General features: G+C 40.2%; 1 protein-coding gene across 3 annotated transcripts in view; it reads right to left on the reverse strand.

Annotated features, from left to right (window-relative positions):
- The window catches only part of Focad (focadhesin), a 314,502-nt gene that overhangs the window by 251,202 nt on the left and 47,098 nt on the right, over positions 1–16,202 (reverse strand). For all 3 annotated transcript variants that reach the window (XM_021160670.3, XM_029475892.2, XM_029475894.2), the window contains one exon: positions 1,238–1,342. In XM_021160670.3, the coding sequence (XP_021016329.1) occupies positions 1,238–1,342 (105 nt within the window). The remainder of the gene's footprint in view (positions 1–1,237; positions 1,343–16,202) is intronic.

The raw sequence follows: 16,202 nt of genomic DNA on the forward strand, positions 1-16,202 counted from the left end.
CATAGGGACTAGCAGGCAGCACTGTTCCAGAATCACCCGAAGGGCTTGGGGCCAAGGTCGACTCTAAACTACAGGTGTTGTGAGCTCAAATCACCACAGCCCAGGTAAACACTCCCACCCTAACCTTGAAGCCAACCCCTATCTATGGTCCTATACCTCATTTTTTCAAATTAAAAAAAAAAAAAAAAAGTATAGGCTATCCAACTTGGAAGGCACATGAACTAGTGAAACACATCTTCTGGGTGCTTTGCTGAGAGCCCTTCTGGGCAGAAATGGCTTTGTGGTGCTGAGTGACATCATCATGGCAAACTGATAAGCACATCCTTCTTACTAGAAAAGCCCTCACAAAAGCCAGTGCATGCTGTGGTTACCTCTGTGCATTTTCTCTTTAAAGTAACTCTACCTTATCACGTTCTACAGACAACAAGGAGAAAACACTAGACCTTGACCCTGCAAACAAGTGTCTCCTATTACTTTCCATGGTGAGGAAGCTGGCCTTCCTGCCCCATACAAACTCCTGTGCTTAGAACAAATATTTGCTCAATGAGCTCTTCAGGTTTCTGAGTTCTGAGAGAAAACAGTAGCATGGTATTGTTGTTGAGACAGGTCTCTTGTATTCAGAAGTGTTGAGCCTTCCTTCCGCTTCCACTTACCAAGTGCGGAAACTGTCACCTGGTGACAGTTATTATAAAGCAAAAAAAAAAGAAAAACCACTTCAATTTTGAGTAACAGATTTCAGTTCCAAAGAAGCAACCTGGAAACCACACTGGTGATGTTCAGTGAGTTGTCAACCCCACCATTCCTCTAGGTCTTTAAAACAGTCACATCCTGAGGAATTAAGGCCCATGGCTTTGTGTATATCCTTCTGGTTTAAGAACCAAATCTTTAAGGAAGTATATCTTGTTCCTAATTTAGCAAATGGTGTAAAAATTCCTTTAAATAGAAAAGGAGAGGACAGGACAGCAGGATAGCTTAGTAGCAAAGTCTCTGATGCCAAGCCTGAAGACCTGACTGTAATATGTGAACCCACATAGCTGAAGGAAAGAATGACTCCCAGAAGTTATTCTCCAGCTTCTATACATGCACACACACTCATGCACACTCATGTACACACAATCATGCGCATTCCCACAGGTGTACACTCAAACGTATGCACACTCACACACATGCACTCACACACTCAATGTAATTGTTAACTGAAATCAAGCAACACAAACCAACAGTAGAGAAGATTTACCTGATAGAATATATATGCTGAATGTCCTTTTCCCCGCTTCGTCCTTCTCTCAATGCTTGCATCTGTAATAATTTCATAAGGGCTTTTATCAAACCAGACATATTCCTGTAAAAAAAAAATAATAACATGTTAAATGTTCCACACTTAAAATGAATATGCTAAGCAGGTGCTGAATCCTGTTTTCCTTCTTGTGATGTGAGATACTGCAGTAAGAACCTCACACACACTAGTCAAGCACTCTAATGAGCTACACCTCCCTCCAAGCCCACCATTCCTGAACCACTGAACGCCTGCCACCCACACTGAACAGTGGGCACCTACAGATGCTCAGCTCTCTTTTTAGCATAGCCAAGACCCATGTATGAAAAAGGGAAGCATGGCCAAAGAATCAAACCAGTTATCAATCACCTCCCTATACACATGTGGGGAAAATCAATCATAGAAAAAAGGAAACATTAGCCCACATAATTCGAGTCAGTGACCACATCAGTTACCCAGAATAAATGATCAAGTCATTTATAAATATTAGCAGACCATGAAGAATAACCAGACATATGAAATGGATCAACCACTCAAAAGAGCAGGCCAGGGGACCAATTAAAGCAAAACAAAAGCCACTAAATCAAAAGACAATTACTAAAAAGAGGAATTACACTTTAAAGTTTTTCCTTATTCTGTAAGAAATAAAATAAATATATCAAAAATAAAAATAAGTACTCTTTTAAAATAAGTCTCCCTTACAAACTAGAAAGAAATCTTAGAAATAAAAATGGTTTACTAATTTTTAAGCAACTTAAAAATCATGTTTGCTAACATTTATTGAACATCTACTATAGGCTAAGCATTCACCTAAGTGCGTAACATATCATTGGTCATACCATATGGAACAGAGGAATATCCCATCAGCACTAACGTTAGGATCAGGAAAGCTTGCCAGGATTTGAGGCATTTACATGAGCTGAAAGTAATTGTACATTTTTAAGGTATTTAAATGTTTCCCTCTGACAAAGGATTTGACTATAAATTAGACAGCAAGAGTCAACTGCAGTGGCCAGGACTTGGTTACTGGTCACCCAGGTAGTGTTGTTAGTCCAATTCAAGATGTACCCAGCACACACATAACATTTATACAAAGCACATACATAACATCTGTACAATTCACACACATAACATCTGTAACTCCAGTTCCAGAGACACAATGCCTTTTCCTAGCCTCTGTGAGCATCAGAAATGCATGTGGTGTACAGATATTGTGACTGCAAAAACACCCATACTCATGAAAATATTTGTTCAAGTACTCAGAAGGAGCTGGATGTAGGTGGCACACAGCTTTAATCCTAGCACTCAGGAGGCAGAGGCAGGAGCATCTCTATGAGGTCAAGCCCAGCTAGTCTATAAAGAGAGTTCCGGGGCAGCAAGGTCTATACAGAGAAACCCTGTCTCAGAAAAAAATAAATCAGAAAGAACATAAAATAAGACTACATGTTAAAATCATTATTTTGATATTTGGGGTTACATAAAGTTCATTATTAAAATTAGTATCATCGGTTTCTTTTTACTTTATTTTATATCTATTTATCAAAAAGAAATGTAAATTTATTTGATTTTTATTTCTGTGTGCATGCCTGCAGGGGCTAAAGGTGTTAGATTTCCCCCTGGAGCTGGGGTTACAGGTAAGTAACCTGATTTGAGTGCTGAGATTCAAAGCTGGGTCCTATGGAAGAACAGCCAGTGCTCCTAACCACCATGCCATCTCTGCACTCCCAACTATGAGAAAATCTGAGCACCATTTGTAACTCAGATGCATTGCTCATGTTATATTCCCACTTCACAACACTGTTGCTGACAGTCCTAAGGTTTAGTTCCTAAGTAGATTCTTCTGGGACAGTAAACATTTCCCTTCCAGCTGAAGAATTTTCCACAGTGTTTTCAATAGTAATTTTCCCCTTTCATATGAATCCTCTTACATGCCCACCCAAGTACAGAGTCACTGATGAACCTTTGTGACATAGATCATATGTATATGTGAATCCCCATGCTAAATGAAAGACTGCAAATAAAGATGCTCTCTCCTAGCACTCAGTGGACCTGAGTCTCGATTCCGAGATCCCACATAAAGGGTGGACACAGCAGAGCATGTCAGTAACGCAGGGCTCAGAATGGTGTAGAGCATAGGTAGGCTCAGTGAAAGACTCTTAACTCAAAAGAATAAAGTGAAAAACAATAAAGTGGAGAGCAATAGGGTAAGAAGGGATCATCATTGGCCCTGGCTTCACAGGCAAACCCACTCACATTCATATTTGCTTGCTCTTGCACACTCACTCTCACACACACACACACCCACACACATACATACACATACACACATACGCACACATACACACACAATATACACATACGCACACATACATACACACACATACATATACACATACTCACACATACATATATACACACATATACATGCATACACAGAGAGAGAGAGATTATGTCTTCTATGTATGTTCTTGGATGGCTGTCAAAGATTAGCCTTGCTCACATACCCCTTAATGATTGTGACAGTTTCATAGTACTTTACCTTGTGCAACAAAATGAACAGTTAATTTCATTGTATTGTGACTCAATACAATTAAGCAGAGAAATTTTTATAGTTTATAGTGTACATAGTATATTATAATTTATAAGAGAAAGCTGCAGGAAATACTTCATGCTAACACAGACAGTGTGATACACAACTGGGGGTGAGGGTGGATGGAGGAACCAGGGACAGGGTCACAGACCCACACCAAGAGCCTTTCATTACAATGCAAAATGGACTGGATATATGCTTCAGCTGACAGCCTTCTTTGATGGTGACAGAACAGGTGATGATGACAGATCTAGGGAGCCCACAGGCCATTCACAGGGTCTGCTCACAGCACGCAAATACAAGGGTGTCCTGCTTTTCTTTACACAGCAGTGGGAGGTACAGGATGAGCTCCAAAAGTACATGTAATGCCAAGGCTGCTGACCAAGGCCTGATCCTTCTCTTGGTGAGATGAGCATCAGCAAGGGTACAGACCACAAACCTAGAGCAGCCCACCCCAGACAGGCCAAGATAAAAGCTGAAATGCACGTTGTCTCAGGAGAGTTAATGGGCACCTCCTGGAGGCCGCTTCTGTCCATAGGATCATTAGTATTCTTCCAACAATCTTCTCAACTGCTACTCTAAATATCCAGACCTCTCTTACTTAGAAGGGAGCTATCTCAATATTCACAACCTTGAAATGAACTGCTCCTTTACAATTCTTAATCCTTTAAGTTAGAATTAGGGGGCTGGGCCACAAAGAGTTGTTCCTCCCATGCAACACTGTCCTTTGCAAAGATCCAGAGGTTTTCAGCATGGAAACTGAAGCTGGTCTATCATCAGCTGAAGAACCTATAATAGTTGAGACTTGTCCAGCCTCAGCAGCTGAGTGACTCAAAGTTATTCAATCTCCTCAGAGCCTCCCTAGAATCTGACTCTTCCAAATACACAAACTCATGAAAGATAATGAGCCAGGCCTCAGGATAGCACTCTGCCTCATTCTGCATGGTGGAATTTAGGAGTAGCACCTCTGTGATGAGCACATGCCTAGCATGTCTGAGATCCTGGCTTCGGGTCAAGCACAGAATAGATAACTCATGATGATTGTACACGATTAAAAGTACACTAAAAAAATGAGTTAACATGGTTTTTTAAAATTCTGACTGATTTTATAATATGCAAGTTATATATTTTAATATAAACAAACACAAGAAAGAATTTAGTAAATAAGAAATGTGGGATCAACATAACAGAAGAACTTAACTATAATTATTCAGAAGTGACTATAAATATTGAAATAATAGATAAGAGGAAAAGAAGAAACAAAAATCAATATATAACTAAAATTAGTTTCAAAAAAAGCTAGTGAGAAGGATTCTAAAGGAAAAAGAAAAAGTTGCCATGACAGACTAAATATTTATAACCTAGATGATAGACAGGATGAATATCCCCCCCAAAAAGGAAAACATAATATAGACATGCAAATCCACTGAATAAGATTCATAACACCCAGGTGAGTGCATGAGGACACACTCTCTCTCCCTGAGCACATACTGCTTCAGCCTTTGTGGAAAGCCATTTTATACTATCTGTTAAACCTTTAAATGAAGAAATCCTCCTACAGTTAGAGCTTGCATTTACTCAAAAGGAAGACACTGCGCCGTGCTGGCTATCTGGGAAAGGAAGGAAGGAAGGAAGGAAGGAAGGAAGGAAGGAAGGAAGGAAGGAAGGAAGGAAGGAAGAAAGAAAGAAAGAAAGAAAGAAAGAAAGAAAGAAAGAAAGGCAGCGAGAGAGAGAAAGAGAGAGAGGGAAAGTGGGAGTGAGGAGAAAAGGAAGGAAGAAAAGAGAAAAGAAAGGAAGGAAAGAGAAAGAAAGAAAAAGAAGAAAGAAAATAAATGAGAAAGAAAGAAAAGGAAGGAAAGAGAAAGAAAGAAAGAAAGAAAGAAAGAAAGAAAGAAAGAAAGAAAGAAAGAAAGAAAAGAGAAAGAAAAGAAAAGGAAGAACGGAAGGAAGGAAGGAAGGAAGGAAGGAAGGAAGGAAGAAAGAAAGAAAGAAAGAAAGAAAGAAAGAAAGAAAGAAAGAAAGAAAGAAAGAAAGAAAGAGAAAGAAAGAAAGAAAGGAAGGAAGGAAGGAAGGAAGGAAGGAAGGAAGGAAGAAAGGAAGAAAGGAAGAAAGGAAGAAAGGAAGAAAGGAAGAAGAAAGGAGAAGAGAAGAGAAGAGAAGAGAAGAGAAGAGAAGAGAAGAGAAGAGAGAAGAGAAACAAAGAAAGAAAAGGAGGGAGGGAGGGAGGGAAGAAAAGAAAGAAGGAAAGAGAGAAAGAAAGAAAGAAAGAAAGAAAGAAAGAAAGAAAGAAAGAAAGGAGAAGAGAAGAGAAGAGAAGAGAAGAGAAGAGAAGAGAAGAGAAGAGAAGAGAAGAGAAGAGAAGAGAAGAGAAGAGAGAAGAGAAACAAAGAAAGAAAAGAAAGGAGGGAGGGAGGGAGGAAAACTCTATGTTTGCCAATGGGGAAATGATTAAACTATGACACATCTAACATTACAGGATATCCTAAATTTGTTAATCCTGATACAAGCAAGTTTGTGAACAGCAGTATGGAAAGATGTCCATCACGTTATAAGATAGGAAAAACAAGCTTTAGAATTATTTTAAACACTTGGAAGGGCTGTGCACAGAAACTTTTTTTTTCACATTAAAAGTAGGATTCCAATTTCACTGGCATTAGTTTGTTCAAATTCCATTCATCTAGATCTGATTTCAGACCCCAGCTCCCTTTACATCCCAGAGAAAATTAAGAACAGGCCTCAGAAGAATCTCTCAAACAACCTAACTGGGCTAAGGATTTCTAATCCTATGGCTTCCTACTGCTCATCAGGAGCCTCTAAAAAACAGAAAATGATGAAAATCATGTCACTAGTTGCTGCTGAGACTCTACTGCCTCAGTCCACCCTGACGTACAAAGATGCAGCTTTTCTGTTTTCTTCTGCCTTTTCTTTTGGATGTTGGCCAGAGCCTACATACGCTCTCTGCTACTCTGAACTACTTCACTTTCTCTGAAGCTCCCCTCCTACCTTATGGCAGCTTGTCCACCACATGGACTGACCTCCATGTGGGCTTAACTCAAACACCATGGCTTTCTCTTTCCTCTATCCTCCTCCTGCTGCTGCTGAGCTGCTGAGGCTTGCAGCTTCCTGGCCTAGAGGGTTTTTTTGGTTTTGTTTTTGTTTTTTATCTATTTATTTTATGTATAAGAGTACACTGTAGCTGTACAAATGGTTGTGAGCCACCATGTACTTTCTGGGAATTGAACTCAGGACCTTAGGAAGAGTGGTAGGTGCTCTTAATCACTGAGTAATCTCTCCAGCCTGAATTTTCTTTTCAAACTCTAATAAAATTGTCCTTTCTTTTGAGTCCATTTTTAAATGCTTTTATTAATGAGACTAAGCCCTAAAGAGGTGACCTCAACTTCCCCAGGAATATGTGGCAGTCATTAAGGGACTGCTCAAAATGTCTTATAGCAGGTTTGGTAGCTTCTATGGAAATACTACAGAAGATCCTCTGAGGACACAGCAGGTGACTATGGTCCAGGACCAAGCATCTGTAGGGGCCTCATATTGTGATTCTAACCACTCCGACAGCTATCAAAAGGGCCTCATGTCAGATCCAGGGCTCATTACCCTCTAGACCAGTCTTCCAGATCAAAGGGAACGTGAGGAGCAGCCCAGTGGATAGAGGATGGAGCCCAAGCAGGGATTCTCAGGGACTCTGATTTGGACACTGTGCTGTGTCCTTAGCTCTAGTCCTGCTTCCCTGCTTGGGGCTTGTAAGGTTAAGAACTCTTGCCTTGGCTTCTCGCTCAGGCTCTGTCCAGGCACTAGTCAAGAACTTCTTTCTCTCCCACATCTGGCTGTTAAAAGCAGTGCAACCACTAGAGCATTTTTAAGGTCCCCAGGATGGGACCACTGGAGGTGAGTCCTAACTACCACACCCAATGACCCCCACCCAACAGAAAACTGTTTTTTTTTAATTATTTATTTTATATATATATGAGTACACTGTAGCTGTCTTCAGACACACCAGAAGAGGGCATCAGATCCCATTACAGATGGTTGTGAGCCACCATGTGGTTGCTAGGAATTGAACTCAGGACCTCTGCAAGAGCAGTCCGTGCTCTTAACCACTGAGCCATCTCTCCAGCTTTCAACCCAATTTCCTAAAGGGCAATTAGAGTTTCCTCTGCAGAGGGAGTGAACAAGTGAGACAGAAATGAGACACAGTTTAGGAATGTTATGCCTTAGGCTATGAGCCAAAATGTCCTTGGTCCTATCCTGGGTGGAAGGAGAAAAGCCAGGAGTATCTGTAACTCTAATCCCCAGTCTGGACCCTGAGTAATCTTGTGGCTATCTATTCAGAGGTGAGAATGTTACAGTAACATTGAAGGCGCATTAAGGAAAGTTGTTGCCTCCTACCCAAGATTGGAATCCACTCCTTCCAATAGAGAGATACCATTGGCTCCTCCCCTAAGTGTTAATCCAGATGGGCAGGTTAATCACCAGGCCAAAAAGACTAACCCTGAGGGAGGGAGACTCACCAAAGGGCAGGCTAAAGAGATAGAAGGAATAATCATCCCCTTAATGAGGTAATATGCTTTTCTCCTAGTACAGACTGTCTACTAAGTTCTGCAGGGATCCTCTGAGTCTGCTTGCCTTTCAGAGTTCTTATGGCTGATCTCCTTGCCAGCCTAACTCAAACAATGTCACCTTATCTCTCCTCCACGCCTCCTCCAGTAGGCTGCCAAGATCTACAGCTTACCTGTCCAGGCATTTTTTTTCCTTTAACCTCTAATAAAATTGACTCCAGGTTTTCCTTTGAATAACAGAAAAAAAAAAAAATCACCACTTACTACTTTCACAGTTTAAAAGTGCTCATCCTTCTTGAAAATTAAAAAAAAAAAAAAAACATATGTACACAGCTTGATTAGTTGTTTTAAAAAACTGGGTGGAAGGGTAGCAGTATAAGATGAGGCCCCTCAATACAGTCTGCCTGCATGTGCAAAGCTTTAAATGCAGTTCAAAATAGTTGGAGAGACAGGTTATAATCTCACTTGATAAAGGATTCTGAAGTCAAATAGATTAAGCTTGATTATCTCCTAAATAGACACTATTAGCAGAACCACAAAGACAAAGTATCTTTTATTAAGAATTGGCCTTGAGCCTAGGTGTAGCACAAACACAAAAGCATTGCCGACAGCCACTTACAGAGCCACCTTCAGGTAGTCCACCTGATTCTCTGAGCTCTAACTTTTCCTCTGTTTATCTCTTGCTTGGATACTGGCCAAAGCCTAATCATGCTTTCTCTGAAACTCTGGGCTTCCTCACTATCTCTCTGACCGTCATACCTAACAGTACAGCCATGAATTTCTCTCCATTTCCCACTGCCCAGAGCATGCTTGGGTTTTCAGTTCATCTGTCCTGTTGTTTCCTCTCAAACTCTAATAAAATAGTCCCTGAGCTATAAATAAATAAATGTTAACTTAGAGAAAGTTAAAGAGTATTTCAGGAATTGGAATTAGCTTTTAGACAAGTAGGCTGCTTGAGTTTGAGGTACACAGGTACACAGAACAGTTAATTAACAACTCAAAGCAAAGATTTTAATCAAGGCAAAAAAGATTTGATTAGATATTATGCCTAGTGTATTCATAGTAGAACATGTTCAAGATGCATCATTAAAAGGAGGGGGGCATATCCACCTGCCTACTATCTCTTCTCAGCATATGATGGCCCCATATTCAACGTGTACAAATCTGCAGTCACACTCTTCCTACACACCTGGTTTTCTAATGTTCCCTACAGTCTGGAGCAGAGGTTCTTACCCTTGATGTGGTAATGCCCTGGGAGTGGCACTATTTGGAGACTTTGTTGGAGGAAGTGTGTCACTGTAGGCATGGCTTAAAGACCTTCCTCCTAACCACATGGGAGCCAGTTTTCTCCTAGCAGCCTTCAGATGAAGATGAAGATGTAGAAATCTCAGCTCTTCCTGTACTGTGCTTACCTGGATGCTGCCATGCTGCTGCCTTGATGACAATGGAATAAATCCCAGTTAAATGTTGTTCTTACAAGAGTTGTCATGGTCATGGTATCTGTTCACAGCAGTAAAATCCTAAGACACTTTCTAATTCTGTGGCCCTTTAATATAGTTTAATGCTGATTCACAACCATAAAATTATTTTCATTGCTATGTCATAGCTAGAGTTTTGCTACTATTATTAATTGTAATATAGATATCTGATATATAACCCCTGTGAAAGGGTTGTTTTGACCCCCAAAGGGGTCACAAGTCACAGGTTGAGAACCACTGGTGTAGAGGGAAAGCAAAGAGAAAACAGGGAGCAACCTTTGACACATATTCCTTCCAGGCATCTTCATACTTAGTCTACCTTAAACACTGTACCTCAAAACCATACAAATCTATTTCTTCCATCTCTTGTAGAAGCAGCTATTACCTCTCCCTTGAACAATAGCCACAGCCACCTAGAAAATCCTCCTGTGCCTTTCCTAGCCTTTAACCCAAAGCCAATACTTAACAACTTTATCTTCATGCTGAAGCCAAAATTGTCACTTCAGAAGCCCCAATACCTACGAGATGAAACATTTACATAGGTTCCCACTGCACCCAAGATAAAGATCCAAATTTTCTGAATCACCTACCATTACCTGGACCGTCAGGCCCCATCTCCTCCCCCCAGCCTCATCTCAAATGGCTCTCCCTTTGCTTTGAGCTTTCTTTCCTGATCCCATAAGAGGAATCTGTCATACTCTATTTCCTGTAAACCGAAAGTTCCACCCTCTCCCATTTGCCTACATAACATGCATTAGTCCTTAGTCTGATGTCAGTGTTGCTCCCTTGGGAAAGCTTCCTCTGACCATCATGACCATGTCAAGTCAAGCCCTCATATTATCGCCTAGCAGCACAGTACCATCTACCTGACCATAGATCAACACATGTAGCTTATATTACTGTGGATTCATATGAGAAACTATGTGGTGACAATCTTTCCTCCTGGGCTAAATAAATACAAGTGCAACAATTATGTCTGCTCTGCACACTGTGACATCACAACAACAAACACAAGAACAGAGATGACAATTCCATCCCTCACTTAGGACATATGTAGCAATGATGCTATTTTTGGTGTTCAGGGGAGATATGAAGGTAAATTTAGTTCTCCACTACAGGATTTAGCACATTTACTCTGAAACTAGAGCAGAAACCCAGACCCACAATGGGTAGTAAATTCCTTAATTCCATTACTCAGAAAGAAGAGGCAGGAAGATCTCTGGAAGTTTGAAGGTAGCCTAGTGTACATAGCAATTTCCAGGTCTACATAGAGAGACCCTATATGAAAAAAAAAAAAAAAAACTAGATCATATGATCTCTTTAACATTCCAAATTCATTATTAAGGTAGTTGATTTCAATTAACAACAATGGTATTACTAGCTATATTTAAAGAAAGCCATCCTTTCAAAGACTGCACAGGTAGAAAATGAAATAATTATAAACATAGGAGAAATATAATCAATGCAATACGCATTGAGACAATTCTGTGGAGCATGGCAGTATTTATTTTTGTTGCCAGAGTTTTTGTTTTCGTTTAGTGAACCTTAATCTATAGACTTGCAACATTAAACTATTTAGATTCCAGACAGAATAAGAAAGGAATAAATATTCAGATGGCCTATAAAAACTGAACTGTGTTGAAAACTATCAACTATGTAGCCAAGCCACCCACATCGCAGGTTTCTGCAAGAGCTCTAGTGACACTAGACAGCTCCTGCAAAGTAACAAGCAGGGTTGCAATAAGCACCTTCTTGAGCTGCTATGTTCTTTCCATCCCTCCCTTCTGAACAAATTTATTATGTATGAAAATCACTGAACAATTGAATTTGTTAGACTTTGTTTAACACTTCTCACAAGATGCTTCAAAAGAGTGAATCCAAAACACTCCTTAGAAATAGAGGGACACTGCCAGAGGAGAGATGTCCACCCCGCCCAGGAGAGCTTCACCAGAGCATCCACGGGAGCTATCTTCCTTCCCAGATCCCACCAAGACTAGTCTGCACAGGTCAGAGTGTGGACTACAGAAGCTAACAGCTTCGGGGTCAGGTGGGAGCCACAGAGCTTATAAGGCAGGCCCTGTTTCGGGGTCCAGATATCCGGGCACCTTCTTTGCCAGAGGAGAGGTGTCTGCCTGGCCCAGGAGGCTGTTGCCGGAGCATCTGCCGGAGACATCTTGGTTCCCAGATCCTGCCAAGACTATTCTGCACAGGCTCTAGACATCTGGGCACCGTCCCTGTCAGAGGACAGGTGTCCACCCTGCCCGGGAGGGCTTTACTGGAGAATCCGCAGGAGCCATCTTTCTTCCCAGATCTCGCCAAGACTAGTCTGCACAGGTGAGAGTGTAGACTACAGAAGCTAACAGCTTCTGGGACAGGCCCTGTTTCAGGCCTTCATCTTCTTCAAGGAGGCAAATCCTATCAGCAGATATCTGTGCACCTTCTCTGCAAGAAGAGAGCTGACCCACAGAGAGTGCTCTAACCACTGAAAATCAGGAGACAGCTAGTCTCCCAGGTCTTCTGGTAAAGGCTGACAGAATCACGAAAGGAACAAGCTCTAACCAGAGACAACTATAACAACTGACTCCAGAGGTTACCAGATGGCGAAAGGCAGACTTAAGAATCTTATTAACAGAAACCAAGACCACTCACCGTCATCAGAACCCAGCACTCCCACCTCAGCCAGTCCTGGGTACCCCAACACACCCAAAAAGCTAGATCCGGATTTAAAGGCATATCTCATGATGATGGTAGAAGACATCAAAAAGGACTTTAATAACTCACTTAAAGAAATACAGGAGCCAGCACTCGGGAGGCAGAGGCAGGCAGATTTCTGAGTTCGAGGCCAGCCTGGTCTACAAAGTGAGTGCCAGGACAGCCAGGGCTACACAGAGAAACCCTGTCTCAAAAAACAAAAAAAACAAAAAAACAAAAAAAAACAAAAAAAAAACAAAAAAACAACAACAAAAAAAAGAAATACAGGAGAACACTGCTAAAGAGTTACAAGACCCTAAAGAAAAAGAGGAAAACACATTCAAACAGGTGATGGAAATGAACAAAACCATACTAGACCTAAAAAAGGAAGTGGACACAATAAAGAAAACCCAAAGGGAAGCAACAGTGGAGATAGAAACCGTAGGAAAGAAATCTGGAACAACAGATACGAGCATCAGCAACAGAATACAAGAGATGGAAGAGAGAAATTCAGATGCAGAAGATTCGATAGAGAACATCCGACAACAATCAAAGAAATGCAAAATGCAAAAAGATGCTAACTCAAAACATTCAGGAAATCCAGGACACAATGAGAAGACCAAACCTACGGATAATAGGAGTAGATGAGAATGAAGATTTTCAACTTAAAGGGCCAGCAATTATCATCAACAAAATTATAGAAGAAAACTTCCCAAACCTAAAGAAAAAGATGCCTATGAACATACAAGAAGCCTACAGAACTCTAAATAGACTGGACCAGAAAAGAAATTCCTCCTGACACATAATAATCAGAACAACAAACGCACTAAATAAAGATAGAATATTAAAAGCAGTAAGGGAGAAAGGTCAAGTAACATATAAAGGCAGGTCTATCAGAATTACACCAGACTTTTCACCAGAGACTATGAAAGCCAGAAGAGCCTGGACAGATGTTATACAGACGCTAAGAAAACACAAATGCCAGCCCAGGCTACTATACCCAGCCAAACTTTCAATTACCATAGATGGAGAAACCAAAGTATTCCACAACAAAACCAAATTCAAACATTATCTTTCCATGAATCCTGCCCTTCAAAGGATAATAACATAAAAAAAAACAAGGACGGAAACCACGTCCTAGAAAAAGCAAGAAAGTAATCCTTCAAAAAACCTAAAAAAAAAGGAAAGCCACAAGAACAGAATGCCAACTTTAACAACAAAAATAATAGGAAGCAACAATTACTTTTTCTTAATATCTCTTAATATCAATGGACTCAATTCCGAAATGAAAAAACATAGACTAACAGACTGGCTACACAAACAGGACCCAATATTCTGCTACTTACAGGAAACCCATCTCGGGAAAAAAAACAGACACTACCTCAGAATGAAAGGCTGGAAAACAATTTTCCAAACAAATGGTCTGAAAAAACAAGCTGGAGTAGCCATTCTAATATCTAATAAAATCGACTTCCAACCCAAAGTCATCAAAAAAGACAAGGAGGGACACTTCATACTCATCAAAGGTAAAATCTTCCAAGAGGAACTCTCACTTCTGAATATCTATGCTCCAAATACAAGGTCAGCCACATTCATTAAACACACTTTAGTAAAGCTCAAAGCACACATTGCACCTCACACAATAATAGTGGGAGACTTCAACACACCACTTTCATCAATGGACAGATCATGGAAACAGAAACTAAACAGGGACACAGTGAAACTAACGGAAGTTATGAAACAAATGGATCTAACAGATACCTACAGAACATTTTATCCTAAAACAAAAGCATATACCTTCTTCTCAGCACCTCATGGTACCTTCTCCAAAACTGACCATATGATTGGTCACAAAACAGGCCTCAACAGATACAAAAATATTGAAATTGTCCCATGCATACTATCAGATCACCATGGAATAAGGCTGATCTTCAATAAAAACATAAATAATAGAAAGCCAACATTAACATGGAAACTGAACAATACTCTTCTCAATGATACCCCAGTCAAAGAAGGAATAAAGAAAGAAATTTAGGACTTTTTAGAGTTTAATGAAAATGAAGCCACAACATACCCAAACTTATGGGACACAATGAAAGCATTTCTAAGAGGAAAACTCATAGCTCTGAGTGCCTCCGAAAAGAAACTAGAGAGAGCACACACTAGCAGCTTGACAACACACCTAAAAGCTCTAGAACAAAAGGAAGCAAATTCACCCAAGAGGAGTAGACAGCAGGAAATAATCAAACTCAGGGACGAAAACAACCAAGTGGAAACAAGAAGAACTATTCAAAGAATCAACCAAATGAGGAGATGGTTCTTTGAGAAAATCAACAAGATAGATAAACCCTTAGCCAGACTCACTAAAGCTCATAGAGACAGCATCCTAATTAACAAAATCAGAAATGAAAAGGGAGAGATAACAGATCCTAAAGAAATCCAAAACACCATCAGATCCTTCTACAAAAGGCTATATTCAACAAAACTGGAAAACCTGGATGAAATGGACAAGTTTCTAGAAAGATACCAGGTACCAAAGTTAAATCAGGATCAGGTTAATGACCTAAACAGTCCTATATCCCCTAAAGAAATAGAAGCAGTCATTAATAGTCTCCCAACCAAAAAAAGCCCAGGACCAGATGGGTTTAGTGCAGAGTTCTATCAGACCTTCAAAGATCTAATCCCACTTCTTCACAAACTATTCCACAAAATAGAAACAGAAGGTACCCTACCCAAGTGATTCTATGAAGCCACAGTTACTCTGATACCTAAACCACAAAAAGACCCAACAAAGATAGAGAACTTCAGACCAATTTCCCTTATGAATATCAATGCAAAAATCCTTAATAAAGTTGTCGCTAACCGAATCCAAGAACACATCAAACCAATCATCCATCCTGACCAAGTAGGTTTCATCCCAGGGATGCAGGGATGGTTCAATATACGGAAATCCATCAACGTAATCCAGTATATAAACAAACTCCAAGACAAAAACAACATGATCATCTCGTTAGATGTGGAGAAAGCATTTGACAAAATCCAACACCCATTCATGATAAAAGTCTTGGAAAGATCAGGAATTCGAGGCCCATACCTAAACATGATAAAAGCAATCTACAGCAAACCAGTAGCCAACATCAAAGTAAATGGTGAGAAGCTGGAAGCAATCCCACTAAAATCAGGGACTAGACAAGGCTGCCTACCTATTAAACATTATACTTGAAGTCCTAGCCAGAACAATTCGACAACAAAAGGAGATCAAGGGGATAAAAATTGGAAAGGAAGAAGTCAAAATATCACTTTTTGCAGATGATATGATAGTATATATAAGTGACCCTAAAAATTCCACCAGAGAACTCCTAAGCCTGATAAACAGCTTCAATGAAGTAGCTGGATGTAAAATTAACTCAAACAAGTCAATGGCCTTTCTGTACAAAAAGGATAAACAGGCTGAGAAAGAAATTAGGGAAGCAACACCCTTCTCAATAGTCACAAGTAATATAAAATATCTTGGTGTGACTCTAACTAAGGAAGTGAAAGATCTGTATGATAAGAACTTCAAGTCTCTGATGAAAGAAATTGAAGAAGATCTCAGA

Source organism: Mus caroli, unplaced genomic scaffold, assembly GCF_978045245.1.
Source record: "Mus caroli unplaced genomic scaffold, Mus_caroli_1 scaffold_6, whole genome shotgun sequence".
Taxonomy (NCBI): Eukaryota; Metazoa; Chordata; class Mammalia; order Rodentia; family Muridae; genus Mus; species Mus caroli.